The following is a 20,007-nucleotide window of genomic DNA, read 5'->3' as shown; positions in this document are numbered from 1 at the left end:
ACAACACTGATGATTGTGGTACTGGGCAGGAAAGTTTGGAGTAGGGCCCTAAAAATGTCAAAGTGACCGCCCATACTCCCCCGAGACCCCACTGGGGGCCAAGGTCTGTGTAACCAAAGAAGACTTAATGCACATGAGAATATGTGAGGGGTTCGGGGTCTACACATGGGCGATGTCTGATGAGGGGGTTTTCAGGGAATTCGAGTCCATGTCCGAGAAGGACGGGCTGCCCAGAGGCCAATTTCTATGGTACCACAAGATCAAAAAGGCTGCAAAGGCGATCTGGAAGGACTGGCCAGCAGAACCAGTAATAGACCCACTGTTAGCAGTACTACACAACCTGGGAGACGGGTGGAGGCCAGTTTCCAGGATTTGCAACCAACTGATTAATAGGCCTAACCTCAAAAGCGCAGAGCTAAAACAAAAATGGGAATCCGACATAGGAACTGATATAACAGAGGGGGAATGGGCCAGGGCCCTGGCATATCCCAGAGAGGTGGTCTCAAGAAATGCCAGATTCAGGTTAATTCAATTAAATGTCCTACATAGAACATACATGACCTTGGGCAGAATTGCTAGGTTTAATAATACAGTCGCCTCACTGTGCCCTTGGTGCGGCACGGAGGGATTGGAGCTGCTCCACATGTTTTGAGAATGCCCGAAAACACAATGTGTTTGTCACAAGATAGAAAGGGCCTGCAGGAAGGGCGGGGTTGCGAGGTATGAGTGGACACCGAAGGAATACCTCCTAGGGTCCTATCCGAGGATTGGCAAATACAGACACATAATTAAGCTCATGGACATGACATGCGTATTAGCAAAGAGGTCCATTGCAATGGCCTGGAAATCGGCGGGAGGGCCACGGTTCAAAAAGCGCCACAAAAAGTTGGAGCACTGGACGTGCGCTGAGACCAGAGTGTGGGCAGAAGGGATTACCAGGGCTGGAGAGGAGGCAAGCCCAGCATATGAAGCCTGGAAGGCACTAGTCCGGGAAATGTTCTGCTCACCTAATGACAAGCCCCCGTGAATGCAGGAGGCTGTGACTTGAGTTCAGTGTAAAACATGTTAATAAAGTTATGGATGAGGTGTTGGTTTGTTAACCCAATCTACCCCCTAAAACATGCAGCTGTAACACGCAGCAAATATTGCCTGGAGGAATAATATGTGAAGACTGGTTGTTTAAATGTTCTTGTTTTTCTTTTTTCTTCTTTCAGTTTGTGTTTGTATGTTGCACTACGTATGCAGATAACTACTAAAACATTGTAATATGGTGCACTGTTTGATATAAATGCCAATAAAAACATTTTGAATTAAATAGTCGGCTCTCGGTCCACACTCATGCCAACACATAGAGCTCACACTTTGGAACATTTTGGCCAACCTGACCTGGTCGTACTGCCACCTCTGCAACAGTTTAATGGCATGCAGTTTGTACTGGCAGGAAATTGAGGCCTGGGAAGCTCTTCGGCACATCCATTGCCATGTCTGGGGGGCAAGGTCCATCTTTAGGTGTCCCTCCCATCGCTGTCTCAACCTATTTGAGGAACCCCTTCTCGTGTCCACCAGGGCCCTCTATAGTGCTCCAATCAGTCCCTTTTTTGAGCCTGATGCAGAGTCTAAAATCTTCTGAAAGGGTGAGAGTTCCTTCTGGATTTTCTCTTCCCAAACCTCCCTCGTCAAGACCCCCTTCAATTGAAAGTACGAGAAGATGGAGAGCATGCCCAAACCCAGGGTCTCTTCCAACTCCTGTAACGTAATGAACCTGCCTTCTCTCCACAGTTGTCTAACCCTTTCCAAATCCGCCTCGTACCAGGCTTGGAACCCCTTGGGATTCGGAATGGCGTCCCTGATCCCTGGCACCCTGAGATGACCCAGTTGATAAGGCCAGGTCGTGACGTCTCCCATTCCATCTCATTGGCGCCAAATACTCCAGATAGTACCCAAAATGGGGTGTTCCCTTATACTCCTTAATAACTTAGCCCTGGGTACCCACAGCCATTCTACAACCATCGCGTGTCTTAAGTGAAAGTTATCAAGACCCACCCGTTGCAAATCTTCCCACTGTCTGAGATGTGGAATAAGGATGCTAAGCTGAGTGGCCTTGTAGTACAGTTGTATGTCCGGGAGTCCCACGCCCCCCCATTCCTTTGAGAGACTCAGTGGATTGCCAGGGGAATCGTGTGAGGGTGCCAATGGTCATTCTGAAGGAGTTCGGGATCTGTATTGGGAGCATTTGAAATAAATACAAGAACTTGGGGAATACCACCATTTTAATTGCGTTCAACCTACCCATCCACGATACGGTCAACTTACTCCATATCGCTAGGTCTTTCTCCAATCCTATAGTCGTAGGGGGGAAGTTTGCCTCATAGAGACCCGTTGGGTCACTCGTGACGTTAATGCCCAAATACCTTAGTCTTCCCAAGCTAACCTTCATGCCCAGGGGTGAAAACCACCCCCTTTTGCCATCCCTGCTTTTATCCAAGGGGAAAAGGACCAACTTGCCTGTATTTATTTTGAACCCTGACATGCGGCTGTATTCCTCAATCCCGTCCACCGCTGCCGGCACAGAGGTCAGTGGGTTCACCACGTGTAGGAGCATGTCATCTGCATACAGATCCAATTTGTATGTCAACCAGCCCACAATAAACCCCTCGACTTGCATATCCTGTCTGTCTCTGAGCCAGGGGTTCCAGCAAAAGCACAAAGAAAGCAGGGGAAAGTGTGCAACCCTGCCTTGTGCCCCTACCCAGGTGAAACCACCTCGAGTATTTCCTTTTTACCGCTAAGCAGGCCATCGGGGAGGAATACATCGCCATGATACCATTAAGAAGTTTCTTGCTCACACCTATTTTGGTAAGGACCGCCTCTAAGAAGTCCCACGCAACCCTATCAACGGCCTTTTCTGCATCCACGGAAAGGAGTATTGGATCCCCCTGCATAGCCTGGGCCTTGTTAATCGAATGCAGTGTTTTCCTCATAGTATATGCTCCCTGGCACCCGCCCACGAACCCCACTTGGTCTGAGTGCACCAGTCTCGGTAGATGCCCTTCTAATGTCGCATCCAGGTTCCTAGCATAAATCTTGACATCTATGTTTAGGAGTGAGCTTGGACGATACGAGCTGCAGGACCTAGGGTGCCTGCACTCCTTCGGCATCACTGAGATGAGGGCCTGGACGAATCAGTCTGGTGCTCTCCCTGTGGCCAGAATATCATTGATTAGTAGTGTCAGGTAGGGAAGCAGGACAGACCAGGTTTTATAAAAACCTGCTGTGAAACAGTCATCTCCCGGTGCTTTTCCAAGCTGGAGGCGTCCTATGGCTTTCTGAATTCCCTCACCTGTTATTAGGGCATCCATGACCCCTGAATCAACCTTTGATGAGGACAGAGAGGCCCCCTCAAGATATGTATTAATCTCCCCAATAGTGTAGTCCCTTCACTTCTATGCAAGACCTCATAGAATGAGGCTAATGCCTCCTGGATCCCTTCCACTGTACTCTCCCTAGTCTCCCCCCCTACCTTCAACCTCTGTGACCCATCTGTCTGTCAGCTTTCCCCTTAACCTTGCTGCGAGAAGGGTATCAGTCGTATCACCTTTCTCATAGAATTTCTGTTTTAGACATTGGAGATTATGAAGTACCTTCCCCTCCTCCAGCAATTTCAGCTCCTTCCGCAGGCCCCTTGCTTCCAAAATATGGGCCTCCCTTTCAGTGGGGGAGGACTGAGCAAAACTTTCCAGAGTTCCTATTTTGTCCCAGAGTCCTTTCTCTAGTAGTGTACGTTGCCTCTTCTTGCGGGCCCTTTCACTGATCAGCAAGCCCCTCCATGTGGCCTTTGCCGCGTCTCATACTGTCCCTCTTCTCACTTCGCCCGTGTCTTTGATGGCAAAGAATTCTTTAATGCTATTCTCAAAGTCCTCTCTAAAGACCAGATCCTTCCACAGTGAGTCATTACACCTCATTTAGAGTTCATAGGGCACATGCTTCCCCATTTAATGTCTACTAACACAGTATCATGGACAGACCATGAGATCGGATGAATCACGGAGTCCCTCGACATATCCCGTAAATCCCTAGTCACATACAGGTAGTCTATCCTCGTGAGAGTGCCATGTGGTGCAGAGTAAAAAGTGAAACCCCTCTCCTGTGGATGGAGGTACCGCCATATGTCCCTCAGCCTGTACAGCTCCATGGCCCATCCCAACTCACCATCTCCCTGTTTCTGGGGTTCCTGGTCCCCCACCTGTCTGGTCTGTCTGTCCAGACTTGCGTCCATCCACACATTAAAGTCCCCTCCAAGGATAAGGTAGCCCTGGCCCTCGCTCATTAACTTCTCTAGGATTCTTAGCAAGAATCTCTTCTGGTCATGATTTGGGGTGTATACCGTTTCAAACGTGACCCGTATTTTCATGATCAAGCCAGAGATCAACACAGATCTCCCTTCTGCATCAGACCAGCCTTGATTAGTCCATCTGTAGACTTTTCCGGACCAGAATCCCAACCCCTCCCTTTCTGGCTATTCCAGACCCCCAATATTTGCCTGCAATATGCCCACAGGGGATCCTCCGTTCATCGCCTTTCTGATAACTGGTTTCTTGGAGGAACAGGACATCAATACCAACCCTTTTAAATTCCCTGGCAACCAAGAACCGCTTGGTGGGGGGAGTTGAGCCCCTTAACATTCAGTGTACCTACACGCAGACTGTCCCGCATCGTGACCCTGCCCCTCTCAGCCATGGTCAAATCCTGTGACCAACGTGAACCTCAGAACAAAAGTGAACCCCCTCTTAAGAGGAAACTCAATTCCACAGTTGAACAAAACATGCGCCTTGATGTAAAACCTTGATCCCCTAAACCCCCACTGCCCCTTCCTACCCTCCCCCCCTCGATGCCCGGCCCCTCCCGGTGACCATGATATGATATGCTATGAGATATGTCATCTATAACGCGCCTATACACAAGTGTTTCAAGGCGCGAGTGGCAAGGGAGGGGGAACTGGGGAAGACCGATAACGATCCTACTAGGCCAGGTGTCATTCAGATTGTGCAAGTGCATGGGAAGGGGGAAAGGGAAAAGTGTGAGGGTGCAGGGAGAGGGGAAAGTGCAGTACATGGGATAGTAGGATAAGAATAAATGAAACGGCCAGCTAGTGGCAAGTGCAAGGTAAGTGCAGGTTAGGCGGTCTGTAGGGATACAGAAACAGTCTCCAAGTGCAGGGGTTGCCAGGGAGGCAGTGCAGGTGAACAACTGGCAGGGTCTGGGCCTGTGAGCAGAAAGGGTGTCCATGTAACCGGTGCAGTTTCAGCCAGAAATCAGCATGAGAGAGGAAGAGAGAAAGCAGAAGCAAAGAGGAAGGTTTTGTGGTGCTTCCGGAACCGGAGATGGTTCTCCTCAAGTTTCAGGGAGGCAGGAAGGCTGTTCCAGAGGGAGGCCCCTGCCGAAGAGAGAGATCTACCACCAACTCGTTGCTTGGAGAAGCGACTGACCCTGAGGGAGTTGGAGGCGGATGACCGAAGAGCTTGGGAAGGAAGATATTTAGGAAGAGAGAGTTGAAGGTATTTTGGCCCTAGCCCCCAGAAGGCCTTGTGGACAATGCAGAGGGTTTTGAATTTAATCCTCGCAGCCACTGGGAGCCAGTGCAGAGATTTCAGTCCTGGAGAGATACAATCCCTGGGCTTGAGGCCAAGAACAAGTCTTTCCGCCCTGTTCTGGATAAGTTGCAGAGGGCGGAGAGTAGAGGCAGGCAGATGTAGATAGAGGCTGTTACAATAGTCCAACCTAGAGAGAACCAGGGCTCTGGAGACAGGAGACTATCACCAGGCGAGTCCGAACCACCAAACAAGCCTGAAACCCAGGTCTCTCCTCCATTCAACTCAAACTTGGTTGCTCCCACCCGAGTTACCGGACTGCAATAAACCCCTGGCAAATCAAACACCTTAAACATTTCTTAAACCCCACAACTCAACTTTAGAGTACATTTATGTTCCCTGTGTTCCGGCAACGCCTCCCCTCGGGTCAAGCCCAATTTCAACCAGCCATCTCCGAGCCACCTCCGGGTGTTTACTCACGATGTGTTGGGAGGGGTCATGTTGAACTTCATAAACTTCCTTGAGCCCGGGATTCTTTTCCTCCTTGTTCCCTTAATGCGCCATCCTCTGTTGCCTTCGTTCTCTCCCTGCGGGCCTGTGGCTGTTCCTTCTTCCGCTAGTAGTTCCTTTGTCACTCTGTGTATTTCCTCCTCCATCACAAGCCCGTGAATCTTCCCCTCTAGCTCGAAGGAGATCGAGAACGGTAATGCCCTTCTGTAGCGAACACCTTTTCGCTTCAGCCACTTCATCAGGGGTAGGTACAGCTGCCTCTTCGTGAGAGCCAGGGAGGACAGGTCCTGAGAATAGTAACTCTCGCCGTGCCCAACATCACCGTGTCTCCTGCTCTTTGCCTTTTCCAGAATTTTAAGCCTGTCCGGGTAGTTGTAGAACCGTGCCAGAACTGATTTCAGGCTTCCGAAAGGACCGCCGGCTCTGTGGACCCTCCCGATTTTTGTTTAGTCAATTGAGTCGTCCTGGAAGAGGAGTTGTATAATCGCGTGTATCGTACACCTGAGATCTGTTTCAGTCTCCCCCTCCTTTTCTGGGTCCCCGAAGAACTGGAGGTTGTTTCTCCTCTCACGATTCTTTCATCCATTTTTAACACCATTTCGGCCTCTCTTCTCTCCAGTTCACCCATCCTAACATCTATTTGGGTCTCCAGTATGTCTAGGGAGGATTGGTTATGCTCCACCTCTTCTAACCTCTCCTCCGTTTTGTCGAGTCTGAGATTGATCTTTTCGACTTTGCCCCCTATATTGGCCCTCATGCACCTGATTTCCTCCAGTAGCGAGGTAATGTCCTTCTTTGTTGCCATAGAGTCTTCGCCTCCTGCTGCCATCGTCCTCCCTGTCTCATTATTCGCTCCTTCCACCCTACCCATGTATGCAAAGTCTGCAAGCCTGAATCTGGACTCCATGCAAGGTCACACCATGACAGGGCAACACATAAAATACAGGCCTCCCCTAAGCACCCCACCCTTTGTCGGGGAAGGGGCCAAGAGAGGGTCCAGGTAGCAACACTCCCTATAGAGGACAGGTCCTGAGAGGGAGGCAAGTCTATATTGTGGCCCCAGTTGAGCGCCCCCTTGCCCGCATGTTTATATCGTACCAGATTTTGACAGCTTGTCCCCTGCCTTTTGACTTCCACACACCCCCTCCTCTCGGGAGTAACTCCCTATCAATGGGGATTGGTCAGGCGGGCACATGCCCCGAGGTCGGGGGCCACACACCTCGGCTTTAAGCCCCAATCCGACTGAGGTCACACGTGCCCAGGGGTGTGTCACAGTTTATGCACACCCGGTTGGTGGCTCAGGGTTTCCGATGTTTCTGCAGGTCCTTTTGTGTACACTCGGGGTCACCATATCCAGAGTAAACCAAGTTGTTCTGGGGTCCTCAACCCTGCTTCAGGATGGCCTTGTCTTCAACCTAGACCCTCTCGGGCTGCCTCCAGAACAAGAGATCCCAAGAGGAGCCCTTGCACCCTGGTACAACTCCCCAACCTCTGCCTCCACCCCAAAGTCACTAGGCCCTTGGACCCAGGCTGGAGAGGTGGGCACATGCCCGAACACTGGGGGTCCTCACCTCTCCCGCACCCTTTTGAAGTTCTGAGCTCTAACCTCTGTATTCACAGCGACCCGGCTGTCCCTCAGTGTCTGGTTTCTGCCGGAGGGAGCTGCAGTTCGTGATCTCACAGGGTGCTGGGGGCTCCGCCTGTGCCGACCAAACTTCCCCTGCTAGAATGCTGTGAGAACCCCCAGCATTCACCCTCGGGGCCAGGTCTCTCCGTTGCAGGGAGTAGGGGGAAGCGGGGGCACCTCGTACCTCTTTTATCCCACGCTGGTCCTCGGGGAGAAGGGGGGAGGAGGCGACAGACCCAACTGTAAACTGGGACCACTCAATCTGCGACACTACTGTGTTTCCGCGCTCCGGTCCTTCCGTCTCCCACTTTCGTTTCGGTGGTCTCCCTGTGGAGGACTGTATCTCCACTTTGGCAGCACCGATTTCTTTCTGGTTTTGGGCCAAGTGAAGCCTGCTGGTTCCGCAGATCACCTCCGAGGTCCTTCCAGCACCATGGGGACCATAGGTGGTGGCAAACACAGTATGTAGGAGTCTGGGTGACGGAGGAGCACCATCAGGTGTGCCCCCTGGTGACCTCTGTCTCATGTATTTTAACTTCCAATGTCGGGCCTCTTAATATTCAGGATCCCCTTATAGGAAGGGGAAGGGGATAATTTTTTGATTTCATTTTGATTTCACATTTTCATACTCTGCCCTTGAAGTGAATCCGTGCACTGCTTTGCTGTCCCTCGACAGGAGAGGTCTTTCGGTGAGATGGAATCAAAATGTATTATGCTACTGGGTCCTGCAGTGGAGGAGAGTGGGTCTTCATGCAAAACATCAGTGGATCTGTATTATATGGTCATGGCCTGCATTAGACATCTGACAGGGAAAGAGGATTCTTTAAAAACATTGTCCAAAACCCACCAGTATGACCCAAGAATTGCCTCCTTGAAGAGAGAAAAATGCTTGAGCTTTAAACACCTGAAAACAAGGGGATTAGAACCCAATCAATATGTGAGGGCTAAAAAAAAAGGATCTGCCAATGTCATAAGAACTGCTTAAAACCAATAAAATATGAAGTTAATATGAAAGATAACCAGTCTCTTGAAATTTCACCTGCAAAAGAATTCTCAGTATTGCTGGGCGTGTATTAATCAAGGGGCGGGAGGCGCCAATTCACATAGACTGTCCTATTTCCGAGCCTGAATGGGTGAAATTCATCAATGCAAAATTCTATCTACCTAATGGGTTCTGTGAATTGGATGACCCCACTGAGGGGCCCCTTGAGCCTGGCCTATTCCCGTGGTTAGAGGAAGATCTCCTTTGGGCGGTTGGTAAACTGAAACCGTCTCGGGCCCCTGGCACAGATGGACTTCCACTGTTCATTTTGAAGCAGGCCCCCATACTCTGGACTGAGTTAATTAAACTTTGCTTTGACCACATTTTCTTGGCGCATACGATTCCATTATCGTGGTCTAAGTCAACTGTGATCCCGATATATAAAAAAGGGGCCAAAGATATACCGTCCAAATATCGACCTATTGCGCTCATTGATGCCATCAGCATGGTTTTTGCAATTCTCATCCTTGGATACCTTCTCCTGACCACTAGGCGGAGGGGGAGCACACCTATTTACATGGCCTCATTGGACATGTCATGTGCCGTTGATCGGGTAGTTCGCTCTATTATATGGTTGAACATGATTTCCTGCAACATTCCGCAAAAATGGGTCCAATTAATTGCATTACTTCACTGGAATTCATCACTTGAAATCAGAGTTAATCAGGAAGGTACGATAACTAGATCTATCCCTTCTCAACTTGAACAAGGTTGCATCCTAGCTCCTACACTCTTTAACATCTATGTGAGTGATATGGAGAGGTTTGTGGAAGGCAAATAACAGGATCCCTGTTACTTTGGGCCACTTTAAGGTGCAATGGCTCGCTTTTGCTGACAACCTAATTCTATTTGATCGGACCCCTATGGGCCTACAGCACCAGCTGAACTTGTTTTATCCCTACGCTGTAGCCAATAATCTACTTGGTAATGGTGCTAAATCAAAGGTGGTCATTTTTGCTAATTCTGCCAAACCGAAAACAATGGGGTGGACCATCGGTGGGGCCCAGCTATACCATACATATCTAGGTTACAATCTTACGAATTCTACCTCGGGGGCCATGTGGAGGGGCTCATTAAAAAAAAAAAAAGGTTCTCCCAGACGAAACGCTTGGTGTTGAAAATATGTACATTTTCAGTGCTGCCAGCGTTTAATTATTATTTGGACAAAGTGAAGCCGATATTATGTATGGTTTGGATCTTTCCCTGGTTGACTTGGGTGATTACCTTAATATTATACAGGGAACCTTTTGGAACCTTTTGGAAAAGGTGTTGGGCTTGGGAACCTCAGTACTCATTTCCATTATTCACCACAAATTGGGGTGAGTCTCCCTGAAGGCACGGTACCCATGGAGACAGCTGTTTAACTACTCTAAAATACTTCAGCCACCGTTTAATTCTCTACATATTGATCTTCACCAAATATTGAATGATTCATATGTATCTTCTCTGGTCGAGTTTTAGTTTAAGATGCAGAACTTATTGTCAGACGTGGACTCAACTGAAGAGGATCTTATCTATCTTGCGGGCCAGGTAAAATTGAAGTTATTTAGATATGATTGGATGATCACTTTGGAAGTACTCCACACCTACTAGACATACTCAAAATACGCGAAATTCCGATACAGAAGAGAGAACAGTTTGAATGATTTGGTCCACTTCCCATTTAGCAAATTGTGCAGTGTATACTTACGCTTTAAACTAAATCATCTGCATTCAGGGGAGAGGACCATGCATTGGAACTCCGATTCATCAACAATCCTGGTGTCACTTTTGCAGGTGCACGGATCTGTTGGAAACATTACGACACTGGATCATGGATAGTCCTGGTTTGGTTAGCACCAGGACAAGAATATTCAGTAGCTTTTTGGCCAATGCTTTGGGACAGATTTTTCGAAAAATCTGTGCCTAGACTTGTGGGGTAAAACGTTTCACTAATTATTGTGTTGTGTTGTTTTTTAAAGGAAATTGATGTGTTAATGGAAATTAAATAAATAATTAGTAGGTTTTATTGATATTTAATTCTGTACCTTGTTTCAATTTTGTGTAAGGTTTAATTTAAACTGTCACAATAAAAAAAAAAATGCTAACGATAGTAAGAGCCAATAGAAAATTCTGCTATAAAAAGTCTGAACATGCTTTTCTGTTTCTGACTGATGTCACTGCAACATTTCACACCCTTGTATCAGGGTCCGTTTAGCAAGTAGCTTCTCCTGCAAAGTGGCATCCTCGTACCAAGTCCTTCGCTCCCTGTCTGCTGCTGCCTCTGCTTGGTCTCGCCTAGCCTCTTATAGTGTATCATTGGGAACAAGCATTATCCCCTCTCATTCAGGGTTCTTTTTTCAAGGCAGCAGATATTGTGATCCTCCTACCAGGGATTCTTCAGTTCAGATCCCTCCTAGTCATCTGGATTCTCCATATTTCTTCTGTGGGAACAAGTATTTCTCCCTCCAATCACCATTCAGGGTCCTTTTCAGGCAGCAGACTCTCCTGCCCGGGAGTCGTTTTCCTCACTCTTCTTAATGCTGTGCCAGAGGGTCTGCCGTATAGCAGAGAGCAATAACACTATATTGCTTCAGATACTATCCTCCTCTTTTACCAAGGGAGGGGTCTTTACCTAACACGTGGGAGCACCTGCTCTCTTTTTATAGGTGGGTTGAAGCTAGCCGTCCACTGGGAGAAAGGAGACTGGTCTAAATCTTGATTGATTTGTTACAGAGGCAGGGAAGGAGGAGCAAATGTTTTAAGACCGGGTGTGGCCATCTTGCATTCCCAGTCAGTGCTTGGAGTGGATCCTTTTAAACAAGTTGCCTACCTCCATTGCCCCTTTACCCCCCCCTTCCCCATTCAAGATTCTTGAAGACTTTCTTTTAAACAATGGGTTTTAGCTGTATGTCTAGGCTAGGGTCTCTAGTAGTGAAAATCTCTCTTCCTCCTGAAGAACTTCGTGTTTACTGTGGGTTGATTTAAAAATATTTTTTTAATGGAAGAGTAGAGCTGTCGCTTCTCAAGTCTCTCTGGGCGAAGAAAGGAGTCTGGACACTTCCTTGATGAATTGTCTGTAGGAGTTGTGTGGTTGGCTGAATACAAGCTGGGAATGGTTCCGTAGTGGCTGACCGAAGTGCGAGCTTTCCTTTGCTGGAGTCTGACCTGGGGCTTTCTGAAGTTGCTGCGCGAACCCAGGGAAGTATTTGAGGTTCTCATCCATTCCATATAGATGCTTTTTCCATCTTTATTTCCAATACCTGTGTGATATCCAATATGGGGTTTCTTAGTGTATTGATGCATTTTGGGAGTGATGGTACCTAGGTTTTGGTAGTGAGTGGGGGCTAGGACATCCAACCTAAATATTCTCTGTAAAGTATTCTATCCCTTGTTTTTGGATTGTGAGAATGTTGTATTCAAATAGTTCTAGTGCAAGCTGATATGGGAGGTTTGTGAATTGTTGTACGCTAATGCTTTGGTCTCCCATGGTTCTAAGTGGGGAAAGCATGATCTTCTGGTCTCTAGGGGCTCAAGGCAAGTTTTCCGTGTTGAATCCATTTTGGATTTTGACTGATAATGTTGTGCATTATGGGAGATATGCTTTTCAAATCTCCTTCCCTGTCCAGATGTTGCTTTCAACTGGGAAATGTTTGACTGATGAATTAGAACTCCCCGAAATGTAAAAGGATTCTGTGACATCCTCCTTCAGGGCACGAAATTGAGGGCGGATGGGAGCTATTTAGCTCCTGCTTATGGCCTAGAAGAGCCTAGTTAGCTTAAAACCAAGTGTTACCTGGAGCTACTTTATGCTCCCCAGGCCAACTGATGCCCAACAGACACAACTAAGTAAATTTAACTCTCTACATTTGCGAAAACGTATAAATAAAGATTAGGACACACGTATGACATTTAAAGCATAAGGGGTCGTAAATAATGGATACAATTATATGTTTGCATTTTATGTGAAAATTAGATTTGTGTAATGCTATGTACTAGCTGCTTGTTCCCCAGTGGTAGCTCCTAGTGACTGGTTACTACTGGATGCACAGGAGATGCGTGTGGCTCCTGCTTATCCAATCTTAATTTCTAGCCCTGCCCTTGTAACACCACCAGGGTGCACTTCACGTTGCTGGTGTGCAACTCTAGTCGCTGAAGTTCCTCCAACATCACTATGGAGGGTCCTGTGATGGGTGAATTTATCACAGTAGGGAATGGCTGCGAGCATCATGGGAGATAGAAAACTTTGAAATCTACATGGCTTCTACTTGCAAGTGGAATGGAATGTTACTGGTTTTTAGTTTGAACATGAGTTAAAAAGAGGCTCAATTGGCAGAATAAAGATAATGCAGATCTTAACCTGTAAGGGATTTGAATCAGGCACACACCCAAGTCTCGCCTAGCATGTAGTGCGCAAGTGAAAGCCTTATTTATTTTTTTGTCTATAAGTTCAATATTCTGAATGATATACCACTCATATCACACCCGTCTCAAAATACCCCCCAGGTCACTCTGAACCAGGAATCAGGCTAGTTTGCAAAGGTAAATATTTATTGGTTTATTTTAATGTTCAAATCACACATAGGTTTAATAGAGATTATATATGGGGCAGCACTCACCCAAAGGGTGACCATACAATTCAGAATAAGCAAAGCAATTGAATTCACTTATAAGGAGGAAAATAGAAACACCGGGAAAAAGAACAGTTTTGCACACAGATAGCGTTTGGGTTAAAGTTCCCCCTTGCAAAGCTTTGTTTACATATTGTATTGTATTGTTTACACAATACAAATGAGCAATCCTACACCAATATGAGTAATCAGCAGGCTTTCAGGAATGAAATACAATGTCTAGGGTTATAGGGAATCCACCCTCCCACACAAAAGAGAAAACCTTATTTTGGTAATTGACACTTTGAAATGACAGGTGAAAATGGCTTCGTGAATTACTGCAAATTGATCAAACTGCTAAAATGGAGACAAATTCTAAAGAAAGCAACACTAATCAGTCCTAACATGCATGGGCTATGATATGAACCACAATATACACTTCAGATAAGGATGGGATGGAAAAAGCGCTTTGAAATGGGCAAAAGACACGTGTACTGCTGAAATTGCAAATTTGCGGCACACTTTTCCTATGCTGTATTGAAGAAAAACAGGAAATTATGTTTCTATCTTTGAAACTGAGGGAGTTATAGAGGTTTTAGTGAAAGGTGTTTTTCGAAAATAAAGACGCGAATTTCGACAAGAACTTCAGTTTAAAACCAGGAAATATGGATTATGCTTTTACTCAAGATTAGAGCAATCAAACTAGACAACCAAGTTGGGATGAAGTAAGCTCTGAGACTGATTAATGACTTCAGTAACAGATCCCCAGCGCCTTCCCTGGCTGAACCAGTTCAAAAACTCGACGTGGGATTTATGGATAAGAGTTACACAAATCAAAATAGACAGGTATACAAGAGTTCTCGAGCATCCTGTTAATACTCACAATCCAATGGGGTTTAAGATTTTTGGCCCGTCACGTTTCTGGTCCATGGGATCGGGTCTATCAGGGAAGGACAGCACATCAGGCGGGACAGGATCATCTAGGCGGTCGCCGGAACTGCACGGGATCTGCCCTTCTCGTTTCTGCATATTTCAGATCAGCGGGATGGCGAGTTCATCAGGCAAGCAGTTATGGTAGCAAGCCAGATAGTTTCAGGACGCTTCCCCCACCACAGCACTTCACTGGGTTGTGAGGATTAGTTGAGGATTGAGGCCTAGCTGAGAATGGTTCAGCTACTGCTTGGCCTAGTGGTGGGCATCGGGATCAGAAGAATGTTGAAGGCTGGAGGTTGAATGCTGGATCAAAGTGCTTTGCTGGAATCAGAAGAGAGAGTGTCTTATGTGTTGTCAGATGTCCCTATTTATCCTGTCGAATGCCATCACCAAATGGGTGTATGGGCCAGCTTAACTAAACCTGCTCCTGTGAAATGGGTTTGGATCAGAGCCTCATCTCTGCCTTGCATCCGGGTGATTGGATCAAAGACGGATGATGTCAGGTTTATGGTTTGCTTTTTACAATACTTAGAAACCTCCCCTAGCCACTAGTATCAAAATCAAATTTTGTCTTAAATACAATCACATACAAGGGGCCTCATTGCGAGTTTGTGGCCGCCTCCAAACTCGGGTCCGGGTTCCTTGAATGAGGAATTACTGGGCCATTCCAACCTCGGAGGACCCGGTAATTCCTCATTCAATTTACCCATCCCCATTCCCATCTGGTCTGACCAGATGTCCAGAGCTGGTCCCGCAAGGGAACCTCGTAATAGGGCGGAATGGGATTAACGGCACTGGCACCTTTACTGGCGCCAATAAACCCATCCCGCCTGCCTCATAATGAGGCCCAAGGATTACATATTTTATGGAGTATCTGTTCATCAAAATCCCACAGCTGTGAGACCTTGTTTCGCCTTCCTGCAGCATTTTGTCAATTTCGCCATGAAAACATTTCCCAAACTTTCTCCAAATTTCCAGATATGCGCTTTTACCATAGGAATGTGTGTGCAAAGTTTAACAATTCTAGCATAAATACAGTTCCCATAAAACCACATATATTGCCATTCCTATTCAGAATATGCTACACAGTTCCACCAACTTTTCAAATGTGGGGCCAGAAATTAGATTAACAAATCTGCCCGTTTTATATTTTTCACTACTTCTGAAAGCGAGTTATACATCTCTACAAATGTTCATTACATATTCTTTAGCAGCAAATGGTCAGCCTTTGTCTGTCTCTAAAGGCAAGGAGTAGCCCCCCACATTTGGGATTTCCTTCTGCAAGCCGAGTTTATGACCTCTTCACATGTCCATTTCCTGGCCTGGAGAATCTACCATTGTTCAGCAGGCACAAGTCTGGAATACCCCGCAATTATCATGTCTCAGTGAGCATCTGCTGAGAGCAATGCCGACCCCTTGTGTGGAAACCGGTTTGTCAATCCCTCGCAGGCCCAGCCAGCCTAGGTTAATTCTTAATATCTTGACCTGAAATCCAGCATAAAACAAACTTGTTGCATCAGATGACATATATATAATTTACCTTCTAGCTTTAAACCTGTGGGATCAAAACAACTGAGATTCGTGTTCCTTTCAGCAATAGTCCTTTTTTATTTGCTAATCCGGCAGACCTTTAGTTTAGACAACTTTAAAGTTTAATCAGGAGAGCCCATTTGACAGGGGCTGTCACTCACAGGTAGCCCAGTGTGGCTGCACGAAGATTTTTGACAGGAGTTGTCATTCACAGGCAATCCAGCTTTGCTGAGAAGGTGTTTTGCTCTTAATATTTCAGGACCTTATAAATTCACAGTGCTTCATTAGATTAAATGAATTTTATCGCCAAGCAAGATTTTGAGTGTTGGAAAGTGTTATGTACAGGCATTTTGAAGTTTCAGCAGCAAAGTAAATGTCATTTACAGGCACATTTTGGAGCTTCACTTGCAAAGCGCTGCTTCTCCCTCTGCACTCTGTTTACTTGTCATGGGGCCCACTGGCACTTTTTCTGCAGCGTGTGCTCTGTTCCACCACACATGCACCATGGGTGGCAGGTTGTGCAGCCATCTTTTTGTGTGTTGAAAAACACGGTTTTGTAGGTTTTGGCACGCACAAGGGTTTTGCCGCCATTTTAATGTTTCTTGCACCATAGATAGCAGAGTGAGGCCGCATAGTATAGCAGAGTGGGTCAATACATCCCACAAACCATTTCAGTGAGAAGTGAAAGTGGCCAATGCGTAAATTACCCATCGATATTTAGATCTGTGAATTAACAGGGGGAGGCTTGCATCCCTAGATACTAATATGGGGTAGCATGTTCTAGTGACAAAGAGTGGCTAACTATAGCTGGGTATGCAGTGCAACCACTAATACTACGGTCAACCATAGCTATAATGGTGGTGTATTGGTTTGCATTGGATGACGTCCTAGACGTGTTGCATTGTACTTAAGGCTCATGAATTGAGCATATTATTACATTAGGGTGTTAATCACAGCACCAATTCTTTTGGCACTTTATCTGGCCTGAATGACTGTCCTGTTTATTATTGATGACGATTGGAAGCAGTTGTCGGAACTCTGGTTTACTCCTCCCCTCCCCCCACTGAGTCCTGGGTGCTAGGGTTAATATATTCTCTGTACTGGAGTGCGGCCATTGATCATGGTAGCCATCATTACAAATGTAATTCTGTTGTGCAGACCCAAAAAACAAATTCCGAAGAAGAATAACAGGTTTTGGATTTTGTATTTGCTATGTTTGAAAAACATCTATCACTAATTTCAACCTTCTATTTCTCCTCAGTATATATTCGATGAGTACAAAAAACCCTTTTTCAGTACATTTGCAAAAACGTCTATGTTTGTACTCTACCTTTTGGGGTTCGTCATTTGGAAACCATGGAGGCAGCAGTGCACACAGCAGTTTCCTGGGAGACCAGCTGCATTTGTAAGTGTTATTTCACTCCTGTCTAGCTCCTAAATAAGAAGTCAGTCTTCAGAAACCTTCATATATTGTTGCAACTGATTGAATCAAGTATTTTTTGTTCAGATTTCACTAGAATCAGCAGTTCATAAAAGTTAAGGCATGAAGGTTTTACTCTGTACTGTATGAATTTGGGATGAAAATAATTTTTCTTGAGCGTGGAAGAGTAGCTTTCATGCTGGCTGGAATATTTTTAGGAATGAAAAAATGTATAGTCTTTGCATAATTGTTTTTGTAACAATACTCCCTAGCTAGTAATTCACATAAATGAGAAGTTTGTTTTTATCTGTACAGCTGTCTTCATATAATGTAATCAAGTAGTAGTGCTTCTCATTGCAGCACATGCTGCTCATACTACTCTGAAAACAACATTGGCACAAGGTAGGCCTTGGGGTTAACACTTGTGTATTTGTTATGCCATGTTTTTGGCGCTTCATGCCTGCATCTGACTGAGCAGAGTCAGCGAAGGTCGGAGCCATTGCTTTTACCCTCTGATGTCCTTCATGCTAGGGTCCAACTTCTGGTCCACGGTTCGTCCTGCCAATTGCAGTACACGCATGTGAGTTGCACCCCCAGGTCATCAGCCCTCGCCCGGTCCTTGCTGCAGGCACCAAGCTTGATCTCCTGGGATTGCCCGATTAGAACTCAAATAGTGTGGCTGCAGATCAGATCCATGCCCGCTGTACGGACAGGTCAACCTCAACCCTTAGCCCCCCACCGGTGCGGATGCAGGGTGCTACGGTGTTCTAGCGGGCGACACCTTAAGGAGTACTTAGAGCCTGCCTCACCAGTTGGCCATGCCCCCTAGATCCTTATGGACAACTTACCTTTGGATAATGGACTAAAGGCCTGACCCTAGTAATGTGCTCCTTTTTGAAGGCTGTGAGGGGTGGGTGTTCACAGAGAGCAGGTTGTTGTGCTAAATTTGAGCCTCCAGCCATGACGTAACAATTCCCCTAAATGTTCTCCATTGAATCCAACCGAGATATGGGGGATTAATTGCAAGGGTTGCTGTGCCCCTCCTTTTTGAAGATTGTTTTAACTTCTTTCAGATTTCTGAGCTTAGTTTTGCATTTGATCATATAACTGCATCAATGATCTAAGGTAAAAAATGGTCCCAGAGTGAGCCGGATCTGGTTAGTGTAAGAGGAGCTCTATCCAGATGCTGGGCTTTGATAGACTTCTGGGCTGCAGTTGCACATCATTGCACGACCCTCTGGTGAGGGCTGTGTAATCATAGGTTCACCCAAAAGAAAAGACCATGCACTTCAATTGTAGCTGAAGCTGTCAGGCTTCCGTTCAGGGGGAAGGAGGGTTGTTGGGGAGGTACAATTAATCTCAACAGACACCACGAAAGAATACACCACACTGGAATACTGAAAAAAAGATATACTATTATAAGGTCACAAATGGCATAAAATAATAATGGGAAAAATAAGTACTCCAGTTACATGGAGCCCACTGCAGAGCATGGTGTAAGTAAAAAGCAGCAAATGCCCAGTTATGGCCTAATTCACTCTTTACTCCAAAATGTGTTGGGCTGGGAAATAAAGGTCCCAATGAGAAAGAGGGGTTCACGTTGTGCATGCCATATTGGTGACTGGGGGAACATCAATATTGACACAATGTTGCAATTCAACAAATATCTGGTGTAGTTAATGGGAATGGGATAAGCATTGCTTTTAGTGTTACTTTGTGTTTAAGTTGATACATTTTAGATGTGCATGTGCTTAACAAGATAAATATCAAAACCGCTGAGGAAGTCTAAATGCAATATAGGTCTGGTGTGCCATGTAGTGTAGTGCCTAGAAGTTGAGCAGTGTGAGAATCCTGACGGTATTCACCCATCCACTCCCTTGGGATCTTACATTCAGGTGGCCAGGGAAGGGCCATCGCTTTTGAATCCCGACCCTGGTGGTGGGCAAGCAAGAAAGGATCACCTGAGTGGAGGGTCATGAGGGATTGTGGGGAGGATACCCGGGGGCAAGACATAGTGTTCCCCCAGTCCTGAAAACACCTTAACCTACTCTCCCTCTTTTGTGGCATGTTTACAATCTCAACTCATCTCCTCCCTCCCCATTTCCAATAAGTACTGAGATGATGATGAGGAGGCGACGAAGATCAGTAAAGATTACCCATAGGAATAAAACTGGCAGAGGGAAACCTACCGTAGAAAGAACTCTTGTTGTCCCACTAATAGATTCAGGCACTGTATAGCAACTACTCTCACCTGACAGTTTGATTCACTTTAAAAGGTGTGGTCATGCATACAAGATTGCGCAAGCATGGGATGCAGTCTGGACCGGGAGAACCCAGGAGCAGAGAGAAGCAGGAGCTGCAGGCTGGAGAAGGAGGATGACGTGCAGAGACGCTAACCCGGTGTGTGTGGGCTGCAGCATGGCGAGGGAGTCATGCCTCCAGAGAGCCGGAGAAGCACTGCCTGCATTCTGCAGGCCAGGTCCAGGAGATTGGTAATTCCCTTGAGGCCAGTGCTGACCCCGAGGGTACCTGAGTGGCAGGTGGTGAGACCCTGACCTCAACCCTGCACTTTCAGGAGGCACCGCCTGTCAATGCAACGCTGCTCAGTGAGTTTCATGAGAGCGGAGCGGGAGAAAGGCACAGACAGTAAAAGCGGCACGGAATTGCAAAGAAAGGAAAGCATTAATGTGGAAAGTGCAGCTAAAAGCCAGAGCGACGCTGAAAGCAAAAGCACAAAGGCAGAAAGTGGAATGGCTAAAGGCACAGCT

General features: G+C 46.5%; 1 protein-coding gene across 6 annotated transcripts in view; it reads left to right on the top strand.

Annotated features, from left to right (window-relative positions):
- The window catches only part of SLC35F5 (solute carrier family 35 member F5), a 1,900,137-nt gene that overhangs the window by 646,608 nt on the left and 1,233,522 nt on the right, over positions 1-20,007 (top strand). For all 6 annotated transcript variants that reach the window (XM_069616580.1, XM_069616583.1, XM_069616584.1 and 3 more), the window contains one exon: positions 17,081-17,224. In XM_069616580.1, coding sequence (XP_069472681.1) covers positions 17,081-17,224 — 144 coding nt within the window. The remainder of the gene's footprint in view (positions 1-17,080; positions 17,225-20,007) is intronic.

This window comes from Ambystoma mexicanum, chromosome 9 (assembly GCF_040938575.1).
Source record: "Ambystoma mexicanum isolate Mex_15411 chromosome 9, UKY_AmexF1_1, whole genome shotgun sequence".
Lineage (NCBI taxonomy): Eukaryota > Metazoa > Chordata > Amphibia > Caudata > Ambystomatidae > Ambystoma > Ambystoma mexicanum.
The sequence above is the reverse complement of the archived record's forward strand: the minus strand, read 5'-3'. Positions and strand labels throughout refer to the sequence as shown.